Here is a 16,547-nt window from a genome sequence, read left to right on the forward strand (position 1 = left end):
GACTGACGAGCCATTGAGAATCATAGGCATGCCTGTAAAGTGTAATACATATTACACTTTCTGCTGTTTGCTTTAATCTGTAAACAAATAATGTTTGTTGGTGGTCTCTAGGATAACAGCTAGTTACAATTTTGATCCTTCCTACATTCCAGGTTGTATGAATACCTCTTCCTTTCTGTTACAGCTTGCTATGGTTTAGTTCTTTTTGTAAGGAAGAATCATATGCAGGTTTTTGAAAAAGGAGATAAAACATATAGTCAGTACCAAGAGTTTCCAGCTCACTGTCTTTCTATGAGAATACGTTAGGCAGCTGAAGGAATGATGCATAAATATCAGGGGCTTGTAGATCTAACATAGACCCTTCTATTCTCTGAAAGTTTCCATTTGTGGTTTTTTGTGGTTTGTGGTTTCTGTTTTTCTGTTTCTAAAAAGGTGCTATTTGAATACTACAATAAAGCAAATGAAGGGTCTGACTTTCTAGTCTAATTTTTAAAGGTTTAAGTTGGGTACAGCTGTATTAGAATGAGTGAGATTATATCCATAAGAGATATCAAAAGAGAATAAAGGTCTAAATGTTTACTGGAGAAGCTTATTATTCAGAAGTTATTCAGATGATAAGTAACTATTCAGCTGTGTCCAGTTAGTGATATAAAAGCATCATTTACATTTTTGGACAGGAAGGATTCACCAAATGTAAGTAAGCCTATAGTGCGGTAACTGTAGTTATTAGTGAAATAACTGAATGCTGTTAATATTTTCATTCCAGAGTGTGATTTTGTCTTATATTCAGTTTGCTTTCCTACTTTTTGAAATCAAATGGAAGAAAAGTGTTTGAAAATTTTGAGCTATTTGGGGCAGAAGTTGTTAACAAGACCCTGATAAAAATGAAGACTTACTGCTCAGTGATACCATCCAATTTTTATGGAGATTTTAATTAGACCTTTCATTTCTGGGTCATAGTAATTGAAGAATCTCATACCACAACAGCTTGTCCATTATTTGGAATTTATCCCCTGTGCTAGACAGCACCCTTGAAATGCAGATTTCAGCTGAGAAGAAAATTTGCGTTAAATCAGTGGTGTACTGTAGGGCAGCTGACAGAAACAAATTACTTCAGGTAATTCGGAAAAGGCAGCTTGCGTGAGCTTTGACTAGTAATGACATGCAGTTATAGCTGTTTGAAGTAATGACCGCTGCAAAGGGTTGTGTGAGGGGCATCTTCCTGTGTAGTAGCAGACGTGGATTTTGCCAGATCAGAGAATATATTTTTCTTCATGGGCAGTTTCACTTCTTTCACTTCATTTGGGCTCATAGCCTTTATCAAAAGAAGTTTCTAGGAAGTTTCTAGTTTCATTATTCCATGATGCTACTTTTTGTGGGAGAGCATAGAATCCTGCCTTTTGTCCCAAAAGACTGTAATATTCACGAGTGATAATACTCAAAGAAAATGTTAACTGAAAGCTTTCTGGAAATAAAAAGAGAGAGAAAAAGAAAAACACATTTCTTTCTCCACCAATAGTTGCTTGTTAGCAAATAGGAAATTCATACCCTTTGCAAAATTGGATAGGCTCCATACTAAAAAGAAAAGCTGTTGTTATTTGCCATTTTAATGACAGGGTATTTCATTGGATAAGTAAGCTTTATTAGTTCACCTGTTCTGATCAAAAGCAAGTAGTAATTTATTTCTTTCTCTGTAGTTACCATGAAGGTTAAAAAATAGTTCTGTGAGGTCTGCCACAAGGAAAAAAAGCAATTTATCACAAAAATAGGAGTTATTATTCTATTTGTATGGACTCGTCTTCTCTTTCATATGCTCCGTTGGTTTCAGTAATAATATAGAGAAAAACATGGCCTGCAAAAGGCCTTCGCAGCCTTCTCTTTGCTCTGTAAAGGCTTGTAATAATCAATGAGAAAAAGTCCGAACTAGTCAGAGAGATAGTCTTTACACAGCAGAAAGCATAGGAAAACCTTACAAAATTCCTAGGAATCCCAAGAATAATACTTAGAGGTGAACCAGACATTTAAAATGAAGGGTATTTGGAAAAATTATATAAAAACCTAGCTATAATTCTTATGCAATTAGAAGCAATGTCACAACTTATGACAGATATAATGAGGAAAGAGCTTATTAAATGCAGATTTTTTTTTCGTGGCATGCCATTCCTCACCCCTTATTTCTAATTCATTATGGAATGGTAGTCAGAACTTCTGACTGATTTGCTGGGTGCCTGAGAACTGAAGATAAGTAATGAAATCCACTGAAGTGTTTAAATACAGGAGCCAGAGCTCACAGTGCAGCAGTTACATTCGCGTGGGAAGGCTTTGAATGTGGATGGAACTAATCAGTCTTTGTGGAAGACTGTGTTGTCATGGCACTGTTACTCCCAAAACTATTCTAGTGTCTTGACCTGTCAGGCATTGGTACACAATGAACACCAAATTTATAAATAGTTATGGATATGCTTTATTATCAAATAACTAATTTTAATAGAAACAGACTTTTTTGAAATGGAAATATTAATGAAAATATAAATGAAGTATATATATGTATATAAATGAATATGAATAAATGAATACATAGAAACAGTAAACGAAAGCAATTGACACTGGGACTCCAAAAATGTACACCCTGTAAGTTGTATAATGGGATACCCCCTTGATTAGAGCTATTTTGATTCTCTAGACTGAATGTCCTCACCACATTTGCAGTGTGAACTTCTCTGAAAGACAAATTATCAGTTTGAACCAGTAGGTCTCAATTAAGGATTTTAGTTTATCTGTCTGGTGTGCAGGTTATGAAGAGCTGCCAATTTAGTATTCTTCCAAAGAAATTCAGTTCATATACATCAGGATTTTACAGGAAACTAAATCACATGTGATAAGCCAAGACAATCAAAAGAAATTAAATTCCAAACCAGAATTCTGTTCCAAGCTGAACTGTTCCAAGCTGAAGCAGCCGATGCTGGAGGTGATTTGTGTACAGAAAGTTTAATGATAGGCTTCTATCATACATAGCAATGATTGTTGATGACTAGGTTGGTCTGACTTCCCTTCTATGTTAGTTATGTTTTCAGTACTCCCACTAAATCTGGCATAATTTACAATCCTTCCGGTCACATTTTTACCTGTGTAAGTTAATGTAGCAAGTATTTTATATTGTCCACATAGTTACTGGAGCCTTCCTTATCTTGATAGCTACAAACAGTTGCTTATAATGGAAAGAGCACAGTGCGGCAAGAAAAATCAATACTGTACATATCTGGGCTACCACATTTCCAAGTACAAAAAGAAACAGATGAAGCTTAGAAATACTTTCACCCAATAATTACAGAACCACGGGATGTAATTAGATCCAGTATTTACAGAAGTCTGTTTTCCTTAGCATTTTTATTTCTAAAATGCATTCTGATAAGCCTGAAGATGTTGTGTTCAAGTTGCTTAACATTTATATGTTAAACTTTATTGTGTACATTCAATGAACAAAAGTCAACAGTATTATAGGTATGCCACATATGACCTCAGCCATGCAAGCCTATCTGCCAATCTTTGAAACACTTACTTGGGAAAACACACTGACACCAGGATAAGAACCCATGAATTCTGGATTATTTTCCTGTCAAGCTTTACATTTAAATGGCACACTTTACAATAACTATTCTAATTTAACTATTACACTTAAGTAAGTCAATGGCTACCACTGTGAAGGTACTTTGTATTTTTTTCCTTTACTGGTTAGATTAAAGTCACCCACATATTTTAGAAAACAATATTGCCTTTGTTGATGGTATGCATATTGCTGATGGTATGCAAATAAGGCTTGTACCCTACACCGGCGACTAGTATAGTTTAAGATGTGCAAAGACCAAGACATAGTGTTAAGAAAATGGCTGTTGACAGCCTCAAACTTATTTAAGAGGAAAGACTCTTGTCATTCATCCTACTTCTCATATAGGTCCCTCTGGCTTTCTCATACAGTCCCCTGACAATTCATTAGGTTCGGAATTAAAACGAAGGTTAGGCAGTGTTGCTTTCTCAACAGACTAGTCAGAACCTTATCGGGGCAAAGGAAATGTAATGCCATGCTGCATATTCAGTGCATATGCCATCAGCTGTTTTCCTCAATTGTCTAGTCATGTTATAAATGTAAAAAGAGCACTACATGTTGTTCTTATTGCCATACATGACAACTGTTATTCATACAATGAGATAGAAGCAGATAATATTAGCAGGTTTGGTATATTTACTGCCACATTCCCAGGCTTCTAGAAACTTCACAGATTTATTTTTTTGTGTATAAGATGGAGGCTTTCATGGTATCCTATCTTGAAATGCATCACAAAGCCAGTAGAGTAGCCTTTGATTTTTCATTGTTTGTTCTATTCTGTCATCCATACCTCAAAGCTTCATATGAAATAATATGAAAGGGGTTGTTTGCAAAGCAGTTGTGTAACATTTAATTTGTAAACTGCTGATAGTTTTTGCAACTGCTGTTGTGAAACAGCTGTTACTGAGAAACAAAGTCCTGTAAGGGCAAAAAGCTCCACTAATTATACCTTATCTTAAAAATGAACAACATTTGTAATATCAAAAGTAAAAATATAGAGCAAATATTTGTCCTTTGTTGCTGGTTTTGGCATCTGGTTTGGTTGGGATTTTTTAAGGAAAAAGTTCTTTGGAGGTGCTATACTTGAGTTCCTCTATACCGACATCTGTAAGGCAGGAAGAAATACAGATGCTAGCAGTTATGCATAGTACTTATGCATATGAAATAGCTCAAATAGGTTTATCTGACCCAGCAACAGAGCTCTATGATTCAGAAGACAATATAGTAATGATTTAACTGCTGGCTGAAGACTGAGATGCTTTTTTTTTTCCCATGAATGATGAAAAAAAATATTTAGGTAAAGAATGGAATTATCACTAATTCACGCAGTATTAGAAGCCTCAGAAGGCTGAGAGGAAGTTATGTTATGTTAAAAAATTACGCTAGATGCATCTCGAAACTTGTAATTTCTCCGTTATTAGTACTACTTCTACAATTATTGTCATTAATTATTTTTGCATTTACAGGAATGGCAGATATGTGCCTTGGATTAAATTAATGAATACTTATGACAGTGCTCTTTTTTTTGCAAGACCATTTGCAGAATCATTCATAAGATGGCCGTTTGAAGTTTTACTTCTTGACTTTAGTTCCTAAGTCCTGTGCCTCTGAATGTTCCCTCTATGTAGAAATAATGGTAAGGAACAAGACACCAAACAGTAAATGGCTTTACTATCATAGTTCATTATACTGTATGACTTAATAGTGTAAGAGGCAGACATTATTTCTTCCATAAGACAGTAACTTGTGGAACCAAGAGTGAGGGAAGAGAAAGTTTATCCCTATTTCTGCTAAAACTAGCCTCAAGAATTGTACATGCAATTCTGTTTGTATTTATCATCTTTAAATAACATTGTGCTACAGTTCCAGGCAAACCTCGGCTTGTGATTAGCCACACACAGATGAACACGGCTCTAATTCAGTGGCACCCTCCTGTGGACACTTTCGGCCCGCTGCAGGGTTATCGCCTGAAGTTTGGTCGCAAAGACATGGATACATTTACGACCATGGAGTTCTCAGAGAAGGAGGATCACTTCACAGCCACAGACATTCACAAAGGAGCTTCTTACATCTTCAGGCTCTCAGCTAGGAATAAAGTGGGCTTTGGGGAGGAGATGGTTAAAGAGATTTCTGTTCCTGAAGAGGTACCTAGTGGATTTCCCCAGAATCTCCACTCTGAAAGTTCTACTTCTACATCAGTTCAATTAACTTGGCAGATGCCGCTTTTGGCAGAAAGAAATGGCGTTATCACCAAATACACCATCTTGTACAGAGATATCAATGTCGCTTACCAGCCAGTTGAACTCCTTATTGTTCCTGCTGATACCACTATGACACTTTCTGGCTTAAAACCAGATACCACATATGATGTAAAAGTACGTGCCCACACAAGCAAAGGGCCTGGTCCATATAGTCCAAGTGTCCAGTTCAGGACACTACCCGTGGATCAAGGTAGGATTTGTCTGCTTATGGCGTTGACCTTTAAAGGAGTATCGGTCTTTGGATATCACTGTTTTTGAAGCTGTAAATAAAACTGACCGGCCCATTCATAAAAATAGGTTCATCAAACACAAAAGGTAAAGTATGTAAATCTTAATATGTTTTGGATGCCTTAGAATTCAGTTGTCCCTTGCTAAGCAAGTTCTGGCTAACATCTTCACAATTTTTTCAGGTAAGGAAAATGTACGTGTTGGGATGTCATTAGATAAGAGTGAAAATGAATTAAAATGTGGTATTTAAATATACACAAACAGGTAGGAGGATTGAATCATAGTTGGGTTTTTTTTACCTAAATAAAAAGCTAATACTCCCAGGTAGCAGTGGAAATATGGCAAGACCTAACCTCCAAGATGTTGTTTATATACATTGTTTCTTTTTTTCCAGCAGTGTTTGCAAAAAATTTTCATGTTAAAGCAGTAATGAAGACTTCTGTTTTGCTGTCCTGGGAAATTCCAGAAAATTACAACTCAGCCTTGCCTTTCAAAGTAAGTTACTTTCCAATTCTATGAGAGAAGATACAGAAACTAAAGGATGGCGTTGACCTGGTGAAGTAGCTTACTGAATATGCCAGGTTTTTTGGTACTACTGTATTTAAGAATACAAGATAATCAGCAGTATTGACCCAAGCTGTTAAGTACATTCATTTGGCAATATGAGCTTTCCACCGTTGTAGCAGTGTTTCTAAGTCAGGCTCATACTGTTTACTATGCTTGATATGAACACCTTGCTAATCTGTAGTTTGATGCTACTATATTTTAAAGAAAACAGTGAAAGAATGGGATAAAATATATGTTTGGGTTTTGGGGTTTTTTAGTTATTTCTGTAGTGACTGTAATTGAGTACCATTTTGGGTTTCGTCTCCTCACATTTAGAACAACACATTCGTGCATTTTGGTAAATGCGTGTAACTATAGCATTAGCCAGATAAAGAGACTCAATGTAACCTGCAGTCTGGCTGGCATTTCTTCTGCATCACTCTTCATCACTTGTCATCTCAGGCAGTAGCAAGTAAAGAACAGTATTTTATGAACTAAAGGTTGTTTTCTCAACATGAAAAAGTCAAGGTACCACCTTTAACAAGAAGTGTGCCTTGATATAATTGCTGTGTTCAAGCAGAACTACTGAATTTGAATAAGTGAAATTGAATTTTAGGAATGCTTACACTGCTTTAAATTAATGTAGTTTTTTTTTTTTTCCCTCAGGAAGTGCGTAGTTTAATTGCAGTACTGAATCTAGTACTATCTTGCAGCCTAAAATGCCCAGTAACTTTCGTTTTATAAATTTAATAAATTTATAGCTAGTTCATTCCTGAATTCAGTGTGACAGCAACAATTGCCCTATCTCAGTAACCAAAATCACCTTCAATTTCTATATTAGATCCTGTACGATGATGGGAAAATGGTGGTGGAGGTTGATGGACGTGCTACTCAAAAACTTATCACTAACTTGAAACCAGAGACATCATATTCATTTGTGCTGACAAACAGAGGGAATAGTGCTGGGGGTCTTCAGCACAGAGTGACAGCAAAGACTGCACCAGATGTGCTTCGCACCAAGCCAGTCTTCATTGGAAAGACCAACTTAGATGGCATGATAACTGTGGAACTTCCAGAAGTACCTTCAAATGAGAATATAAAGTGAGTCAATGAATAACATACCATTGTTTTTGTCTCCAGAAAGACCATTATGCTTGCAGTTCATAAAATCTAGAGCTATAGTGGTGGACTAAGGCTTTATTCTTTGTAACGGCACAGAGAGTACGGCACTCTGCAGTAGCATGTGGACTAATATTGGACTAAGATTTTGACAATGCCAAGCTGGGAAATGCAGTTGATGCTCTTGACAGACAGAGGCCTTACAGAGAGATCTAGATTGTAGAATTGGGCAATCATCAATGGCATGAAATTTAACAGGAACAAATGACAGGTTCTGATGTTCATGTACATGAATGTGTCCATTGGAGGTCTGCAAAACTAGTGAAGGGGCTGGAAGGCATGTCCTGTGAGGAGTGGCTGAGGACTTTGTGTTTGTCTAATTTGGAAAAAATGAGGCAGAGGGGTAGGTGACCTTAGAGCTCTCTACATCTTCCTAAGAAGGAGAAGTGGAGAGGGAGGTGCTGGTCTCTTCTCCCTGCTATCCAGTGACAGGATGCCTGGGAATGCTTCAAAGCTGCACCAGGGGAGGTTTAGATTGGACATTAGGAAGCATTACTTTACTGAGAGTGTAAACAGTAACACTGTTTACACATTTCTTTACTGAGAGTGTAAAGTGTAACACTGGAACAGGCTTCCTAGGAAGGTGGTCAGTGGCCCAAGCCTGTCAGTGTGTAAGGGGCATTTGGACAGTGCCCTTAATAACATGCGTTAACTTTTGGTCAGCCCTGAAGTGGTCAGGCAGCTGGGCTAGGTGATTTTTGTGCAGGTGGACTAGACTATTTTGTAAGTTTGTGGCTTAGCCAAGTATGTAAGACTGGTAAAATCTAGATGGAAATCTATGGAGGAGGATTGTCCTTCAGTTTTAGTTATTTCTTACAGTACTTTTGTGTTTCATCACTGATTTCAAATAGCAAAGATGGATTATGGAAGCTAGTTGTGTTTTGAAGAATGTATGCTCTCAAGAAGAATGGATAATGCATCAATGGCTAGCTGCCCCCCTGCAGCACCTTGAAGTACTCCGACTTTGTCATTCCAGAATTGTGAGGAGTTTTAAAGAATTGTTACTGAATTTATATTAATTTGGATTAATTAATTCTGAAGTTTTTTTATTAAAAGAAGACTCCCAGGCCCTCTCTGCTGGTCCCAGAAAGCAAACAGGAGATTTTGCTGAAAAATTTGTCCAAGAGTTTACTAGAGGTTACTTAGATTTGGGGAGGAAAGGTGTTGTGGAGATTTAAACAGCAGTAATAGGACTAAAGAGCTGGCAGCAAACAGTCATCTGGGATTAGAAAGGTTAGACAATAAATATTTGCCAAGAAAACATGAAGCATGGTACAATCAATAAGTGTTATTGCTCTGCTTATGGTGGTTCTTGTCGGTCTATAAGGTTCCCATGTGTAATGTGAAGGAAATGGGGAGGAAAATGAGCGAGTCGTTAAATATTGTTGGGGATTCAACTTGTCTTCTGCCTTGTGGATTTTTACTGACAGCTTTGCAGAAAGCTGCTCCCCTTTTTCATTGCTGACTGAGGATTTTGAGGCAGATGAGGTCAAGAAAGAAATTAGTTTGAGACATTAAAAGGACAAAAACCTGAAAAAAATAGATATTATCATTACATAGAGTAAGACACGCTCAATAACAAATGCAGCTAAGGAAGACTGAAGATAGAATGAGTCAAGAAAGATTTATTAAGCCAGAGCACTCTCAGAGAGAAAAAAGAGCAGGATAGCTGGTCAAACAATAACAGAAGATAGAAGCAGAAAAAGAGCGTATACCCTTCCTCTTATGTAGTGTGAAAAAAAATGAAAGAGACTAAGTGACATCAGGAAATGTACATTAAACCCATGTTGTCCAACTGCCAATTTTGCAAAAAATACTATATATCCTCCTTCTACATCTGTTTCCTAAGATGTGATCAGGCTTGAGATAGAAAAGAGAAAACAACAACAAAAGAAAGATTGACTTTACGCTTAGAAACGGGCAAACCAAAGCGACACCATACTGAACAGAAAAAGCTAACTTGATGCTTGCTAGAATAAATAAGATCATTGCAGCTAAGTCTTTGTACAAGAACAATTTTGACACTTTTATAGTTGCTGTTCTTCTGTCGGTACATTATCTGCTCAGGATTGTCTCTATCTTACTATGAAGTACTGTACAGTGAGAAACTTTCAATAATGTTAATTACACAGAAGGTAAAACATGTAATGTTTTACTCTAATGCATTATAGGTAAATAGTAATGGGATTGACGGTAACGTTATAAAAGCCTTTGTAATTAATTAAAGATGGTTGAAGTAAATGTCATTTCAGTATTTGATGGTGATACAGCATAGAAATTGGAGCAGAGCTCACATTAGACTAGGTAAAATGGATCTTGTTTGCTGGCATCATCTTAAGTGAGCAATTTCTTCATTTTCCTCTAGTATTTCTGGCTAACCCAAAGCAATTTCTGTGTGCAAAGGACAGTTCATGTTTCTCTGAATCTCTTCCATCTTTGCAGCCTTAGGTAAAACCAGAGCTTTATGGAAGATTTTGGCCTTTGTAATACTCAGTAGTTCAAACAATATCCAAGCAAACCCTTCATTTCTCACCCTTCCCTCCCTCAAAAAAAGAAAAGACTCTCACAAGAAACAAGCAGATAATAAATCATGTTTTTCAAGAGATGCTGAATTTTCTGGAGTTAGCTAGAAATAAGAGAAATTTATTGTCTTTTACAATTTGCAGCACTGTATATTTATGTGAACAGTTTCATTTTTTCTGCTTGCTGTTGATGAACTTGTGCTTTCAGCTTTAAAATACTCTGTATGTGCTGAAACTCTTAGTGGGTGATCAAAGTTATGAGTGGGAGGCATGCATGAAGAAAGTGTGAAAGAGTGTGAAAGTAACCTCTACATGCTGGATGTTCCGTAATTGAAAAGAAGTATGAACATTCTGTTAACTTAAAAAAAGAAAAAGAAAAAGAAGAAGGAAAAGGATAAATAAGAGACTGCTGTGCAGTTGATCCAGCAGATGTATCTTCGATGTCTATACAGGCCAATTCTCAATTGCTTTTTGTCTTGATTCTTAGGCATCTGTTAAAGAAAAGGTATATAGGTTGTAGTTATTGTATATCTGAATAAATCAGCATTCACTAGGATTTGTTATTCATGTAACAAAAGAATTTTTAAAATACATGCTCAGGTTTAAAATCTGGGTTCAACCACCCTTAGTAGCTTTGAATAAGAACGTCAGTGTAAAGATGATTTAGCGTATTGTTACTATAAGAATGAATAGTGCAGACTTTATTTAAGTACTGGAATACAGCAGGTGAGCAGCCTTTAAAAATCTGTGGCCAACAATTCTTGTTTCTAGCACCTCCTGTTGGATTTCAGCATTTCTGCAGAGAAATTTCTCAAATTTCTAAACACAGGAATTAATAAATACATGCATTTACTATCGTAGTTAAAACCCCAAATTTTCGTTACATTGTTTCTTATGGAAAGAAGCTTTAATTAAGAAAAGACTGTTAAAATAGACCAATGGCATGGAAGAAAGATGGCTTATAGAGTTAGTTTAGCCTGAGATTGTTTTTGTTCAATTGTAAGGCAAGTCCTTTTCTGTAGACTCTTCCGTTAATTACTTCAGCTTTTTCAACTGCATTGCATGAGTAAAATGAATACACAGAGCTGCAGAAGGTTGAATAGGCAGTAAAAAATGGCAGACTGGAAAGAAGAAGTTGGTCCATGAGACACTAAAATTGTCTTCCACAATGGAGAGATTGAAGACACCTTAATAAGCTCTGTTGTTACTAGAAACAAAGGAGAGCAGCTTCTTTCCCTCTCCTCTGATATGTAGAGTGCTTGACTTTTTGACAAGTGTGTTTATCAAGAAGATGTATATTATACCATCCTGGATGTCCTGCTGTTGTGATTCTACTGCTTCTTTCCTCACATTAATGTGAAATTATGGATCTGCCTGACATGTATCCAGGCTTTGTGAAGGAAACAAGGGAAGTGCCATAGCTATTATACTAGAAAGTATAATTTACTAGTCTCCATGGTGGGGAGGACAAAGATATTTTCAGGAAAATGTTTCTGAGGAAAGCTGATTTATGTAATTTGCAAATCCTAGCTGTAAAGAGATCATACATCAAGCTCTCTTGTCTGTGACTGTGAACAGAATACTTAAGTAGATAAAGCTGATGGTGATTGATATTCGAAAGGAGAGAGCGTGTGGGTGGAGTGCATGCTATGTCTTCTATATTTTCTGTTTATAATAGTGTTGGCTTCAACAAACACATGTTAAGCTACTATTCTGATGATACATAAAAATGGATGAAGATGGGGTGATAACTGAGATTTAAATATATGACAATATGTTTCAGTTTAGGGGTTTAGGGTTGGTTTTTTTTTTCCCTTCTGTGATGGTGTCAGGGCACAAATATCCCACAGCTCATGTATTTGGAATGGAATAATAAACTGCAGTCAAACATGTAGGCATTTTAGAACATTGTAATTAAAATTTCTTATACATATTTATATGTTTACATGAAAAAGCAGGTAATTAGTGCCATTTGTTTGTCAGATGTATTATACTGGATGTGGTTTCAAGAGTGTGAATCTTTACAACTGTGTTTGTAAGGCTGCAGTGGAATATCAATGTGCAAAAGTTTGGTCTAAAAATACTGCTGTTCTCTTAAGTTTCTCTGACCAGACACCTACTCCATCAATTTATCTATTCCTTTTCCTTCAACTTTTGTCCAACTGTTTCCTTTACAGAGGTTATTACATAGTTATTGTGCCTTTGAAGAGGTCTCGTGGAAAGTTTATCAAACCATGGGAGAGTCCGGATGAAATGGAACTAGATGAGGTACTCTATGTTTTTGTTGTAGTCTTCTCCTTTACTAAAGAAACAGTCTTACTAATGCTATGTGATTAACCTACCACTTTCATACGTTTTGGTTGTCAGGGTATTTTATATTTATATTTGAATTAGCCTGTGGGGACTGTAACAAAAGTTCAAATTAGTGCTTAAATTAGAACACAGTAAAGACATTAAGTTGCCATAAAGTGCACGAAGTGTCTGATCTTTGTTGGCATTAATATTTTTAGTATTTTCTTATTGTAAAGCGTAATGCAAAAGTGCAGGAGGTGAAATGAGTTGACAACAAAGCTTAATCACCAGTGATATGAACTCTAATAAAGGTCTGGTTCATTAGTGGGGTGTTTACTAAGCCTGTAACAAATGCTAAATTGCAATTTGCACTGTAACTTAACATTTGACCTTCTGGTGGTGGTTTTACCTGATTCTCACATACTGTAATGCCTCTGATTGATTAGAAAACTTTTACAGTAGTCTTCCTTCTACTGACAATTTGTGCTTAGAAGTAAATGAATGAAGTAGGAAAGAGCAACCTTGTGTCATCATTTGACTCTATAAATTACATTAACCCAAAGGGTGGAAATACTTTCATTTTAGGAATAAGCCCAGTAATACTAGAAATCAATTTATTATGTTATTGATATAATAATAATTCCAGGAAGTAAGGGTTAGCATTCAGTCCTGTCTTCTGTTTTACTGAAGGACAATACAGCTCATGCAAACTCGTTTTTCTCCTTCGAATCTGTAAATCTGGAATAATACTAATATTTGTAATTGTAAAGCTCTGGCATGGTTTTCATTACTGCTGACTAAATGATTGAAGCGTGTGTTTCCTCTTGACCAGTTTCATTTACGTCATCATCTCATTTGATTCAGTTGTAGCAAATGACTTGCCTTGATCTATTAACTCCTTCCCTTTAAAAGAACTTGGAGTGTAAATGCCATCAGCTCATAATCATAGTCCTGGGTAACATCAAATGTGGTTGAACAGTAAAACTCTGAAAGCAGGATCCATACAGTAATGGAAAGCTGATTTAATACTGCCACCCACTTTTAACATCCAGAGACTGTAGTCACATTCACTAGTATTAACAGATTAAAGGATAGGTGCAAGATGACATTGAACTTCTGGGCAATTAAATTCTATGGGTCCTGCTGATACCCATAACAAAGGGTCATTTTAATCATCCTGCAAGTTATGGTGCATTAATCTGTGTAACAGATTGATAAAGAACATTTATTAATTCAAAAATTTTTGGGTCAGGATGGGTTGTTTCCCACTTCTACTGATATAATTGAGAGCACATTGTAGAATTAATGGTGGAAGAAATAAGATATGCATTGACTGGAAAATGAAATTTATTTCTGATGAAAAACTAAAACCCTTGATACATCTTTTACAATTGCCACCAATACATATACTAAGTTCTGAGTAGGGATAAATCAAAATACGGTCAGCGACCGTATTTTATGCTAACTCATCTAGGTTCTATTACTTAAAAACCTATTTTACTTCCAGCTTTAGATAATATATGCGTGTTGTTATTAGGTGTACTATTTCTGACAAACGTGAAAGCAGTAACACAATAAATAAAATGGGAGGAAAAAACAAACAAACAAAAAAAACCAACAAAAAACAAACACAAAAACTAATTACACTACTTTCTGAACAATTAGTCCCTCATGGCCAAGTGAAGTTATTTGTGCATATCTTTTTTTAGCACAATCTCAGATATTTGGCTAGTGTTAGAAAGGATTGTGCAATAGATTTTTCCAAGTAAGTGTATTCCACGTACTTTGCTTAGATTTTTCAGAAGAAGAGAATTTACTGAAAACACTACTCTGGAATGTTAACTACAGTACGTAACTGACCAGATGTCAGACTCTTCAGCCTTAACTGTAGTTGCCTAATCTTCCTGGTTCCTTGAACCTCAGGTCTGACAGAACTGAGATGCAGAATAATAAAAGAGCAGAAAATGGACTAGATACTGTGTAGCTGAAAAAAATAGTTATTAGAGATAAAATTTTTTTATTAACTAACATTTCATTTTATTTTGAATATCATGAGATCTAGTGACTTTAAATAGATATGTCATGCAAATAAATTAAATATAAACAAAATGTTATAATTTGCAGTAATACCTAGTAGGATTACTTTAGATTTGTAAGCAATAAAACCTGAATAAAAGCCTGCATGTTAAGTCTTAAATCAATTCAGTAATTTTATTGGAATTCTGGTGTAAAGTACAACAGAAGATATATGTGCAAATAATGATATTTGGCAACAACCCCATTTATATATGAAATATGAATGAGGCCAGAGGTTCACCTGAGGTCTATTCAGTCATGTGTAATCAATGTCACAGACACAATTTTTATCTACATACAAACACACCTAGGTTTAGCTGGCCTTAGGCAATGAATAACCAGACAACTTCAATAAAGTTGAACAAATTTTGTTTGATTCATGCTAATTAATTTCGGCATTCTTAGCCTAAACTCAGTTTCTGATTACTTTACCCACTGTAATACAGTACTTCAGTATTGCTGTCTCTTAAATATATGCATTTTATGTTATGAATTCAAATGCAAGAAATAACTAAGATCAAACATTTTTCTTCTTTCAATCTCAATCTAAGTTTGATTACAGTAGTCTTGCAATATTTTGACATTTTATTATGAGATGCTTAAAATCTAAATTGTAAATATGGTGTAATCTGGAAACACATGATAAAGAATTTATTTTAGGTAGCCACACAAATAACCTTATATTCCAGTGGAAACTGTATGCATAAATGAAAATACCAGTTAGATTCAGGGATGGCCCAAGCCTTGCCTTATGCTGCAATACTTACAGCTCCTGACTTGCAGTTAATATACAGAACACACAGTTATTACCTGAATATCTACCTTTGTGTTTCAGCAGACTCCTCTGCATAGCTGTTACTATCTTTATAAGAGATGGCTTCCTAGAGATACAAACTTTTCACACAGTTCTTCGCACAGCAGATCTTAAAAAAGCTGAAGCAACGTGGAACAAACTTGGGTTAGTCTCTGCCTTGTGTTCTGCCCTTGCTAACTCTATCCAGGGCATAGGAAACTACCAACAGATGTGAGAGTCACCTTCAATAAAACAAATAAATAGGAATCTTTTTAATATTACAGTTCCCTACTGCCCTCATTTTTATACTGTGCAAATTTAGTCTAAATGCTCATTAAACTGTTAAGGAACAGTGAAAGAGAAATATGGACTGCTGATTGTAATAGAGTCCTTGAGTAATGAATAAATGATTTCTAGTCTCAAATTATGGCCAGTTCTTTTTTACACAGGGGATTCATTGCAGTGTACCAGCTTTTGTGTAGTAGCATGGAAACTGATAGAGTTAAATTAATTTAAAATCTCTGTAATAGAGAACAGACTCAGCCTTAGAGCTGGGAAGCAGTTGACTGTGTAGATCTTTGAAGGGGTAACGTGCAAATGCCCTAAATGCTACGGAAGTTTGGATCCAAGTAGTACGGGTTGTTTCTGTTTGTATCTGTAACCTGTGTTTGAAATAAGTACTTAAGTGAGAAGGGATGTCAAAGTAATCAGTATTAAAAGCTTCTGTCTCAGTAGCAGAGTGAATAATAGATGATTTTACATGCATTGTAAACATACATTGTTAACTGTATAAATGCAAAATACAAATATATTTACAATATAAGTGTGCAAATAGAAGAACCCATGTGGAGAAGGCAGAATGTGCTAGGTAAGCTAAGGCCTAGCACAAAAGAATAGGCTGAAGCAAGACGAAGCTTCCCTTAGTGAACATGTTGTTTAGAATTAAAATACATAGAGAAGATTAAATTTTAGGGTTGGTTGGTTGTTTTTTGGTTTGGTTGTTTGGGGTTTTTTTAATCTATATCTAGCTCTGTAGATTTGTCTCC

The 16,547-nt window shown here is 35.9% G+C and overlaps 1 protein-coding gene across 50 annotated transcripts in view; it reads left to right on the top strand.

Moving 5' to 3' along the window:
• Positions 1 to 16,547, top strand: part of PTPRD (protein tyrosine phosphatase receptor type D) — a 1,245,299-nt gene that overhangs the window by 1,129,567 nt on the left and 99,185 nt on the right. For 21 of the 50 annotated variants that reach the window (XM_030512143.1, XM_030512142.1, XM_030512141.1 and 18 more), the window contains 4 exons: positions 5,468 to 6,055; positions 6,488 to 6,588; positions 7,481 to 7,740; positions 12,518 to 12,608. In XM_030512143.1, coding sequence (XP_030368003.1) covers positions 5,468 to 6,055; positions 6,488 to 6,588; positions 7,481 to 7,740; positions 12,518 to 12,608 — 1,040 coding nt within the window. The remainder of the gene's footprint in view (positions 1 to 5,467; positions 6,056 to 6,487; positions 6,589 to 7,480; positions 7,741 to 12,517; positions 12,609 to 16,547) is intronic. The other 29 variants (XM_030512189.1, XM_030512149.1, XM_030512151.1 and 26 more) reach the window with 3 other exon arrangements.

This window comes from Strigops habroptila, chromosome Z (genome assembly GCF_004027225.2).
Source record: "Strigops habroptila isolate Jane chromosome Z, bStrHab1.2.pri, whole genome shotgun sequence".
In the NCBI taxonomy this organism is placed as follows: domain Eukaryota; kingdom Metazoa; phylum Chordata; class Aves; order Psittaciformes; family Psittacidae; genus Strigops; species Strigops habroptila.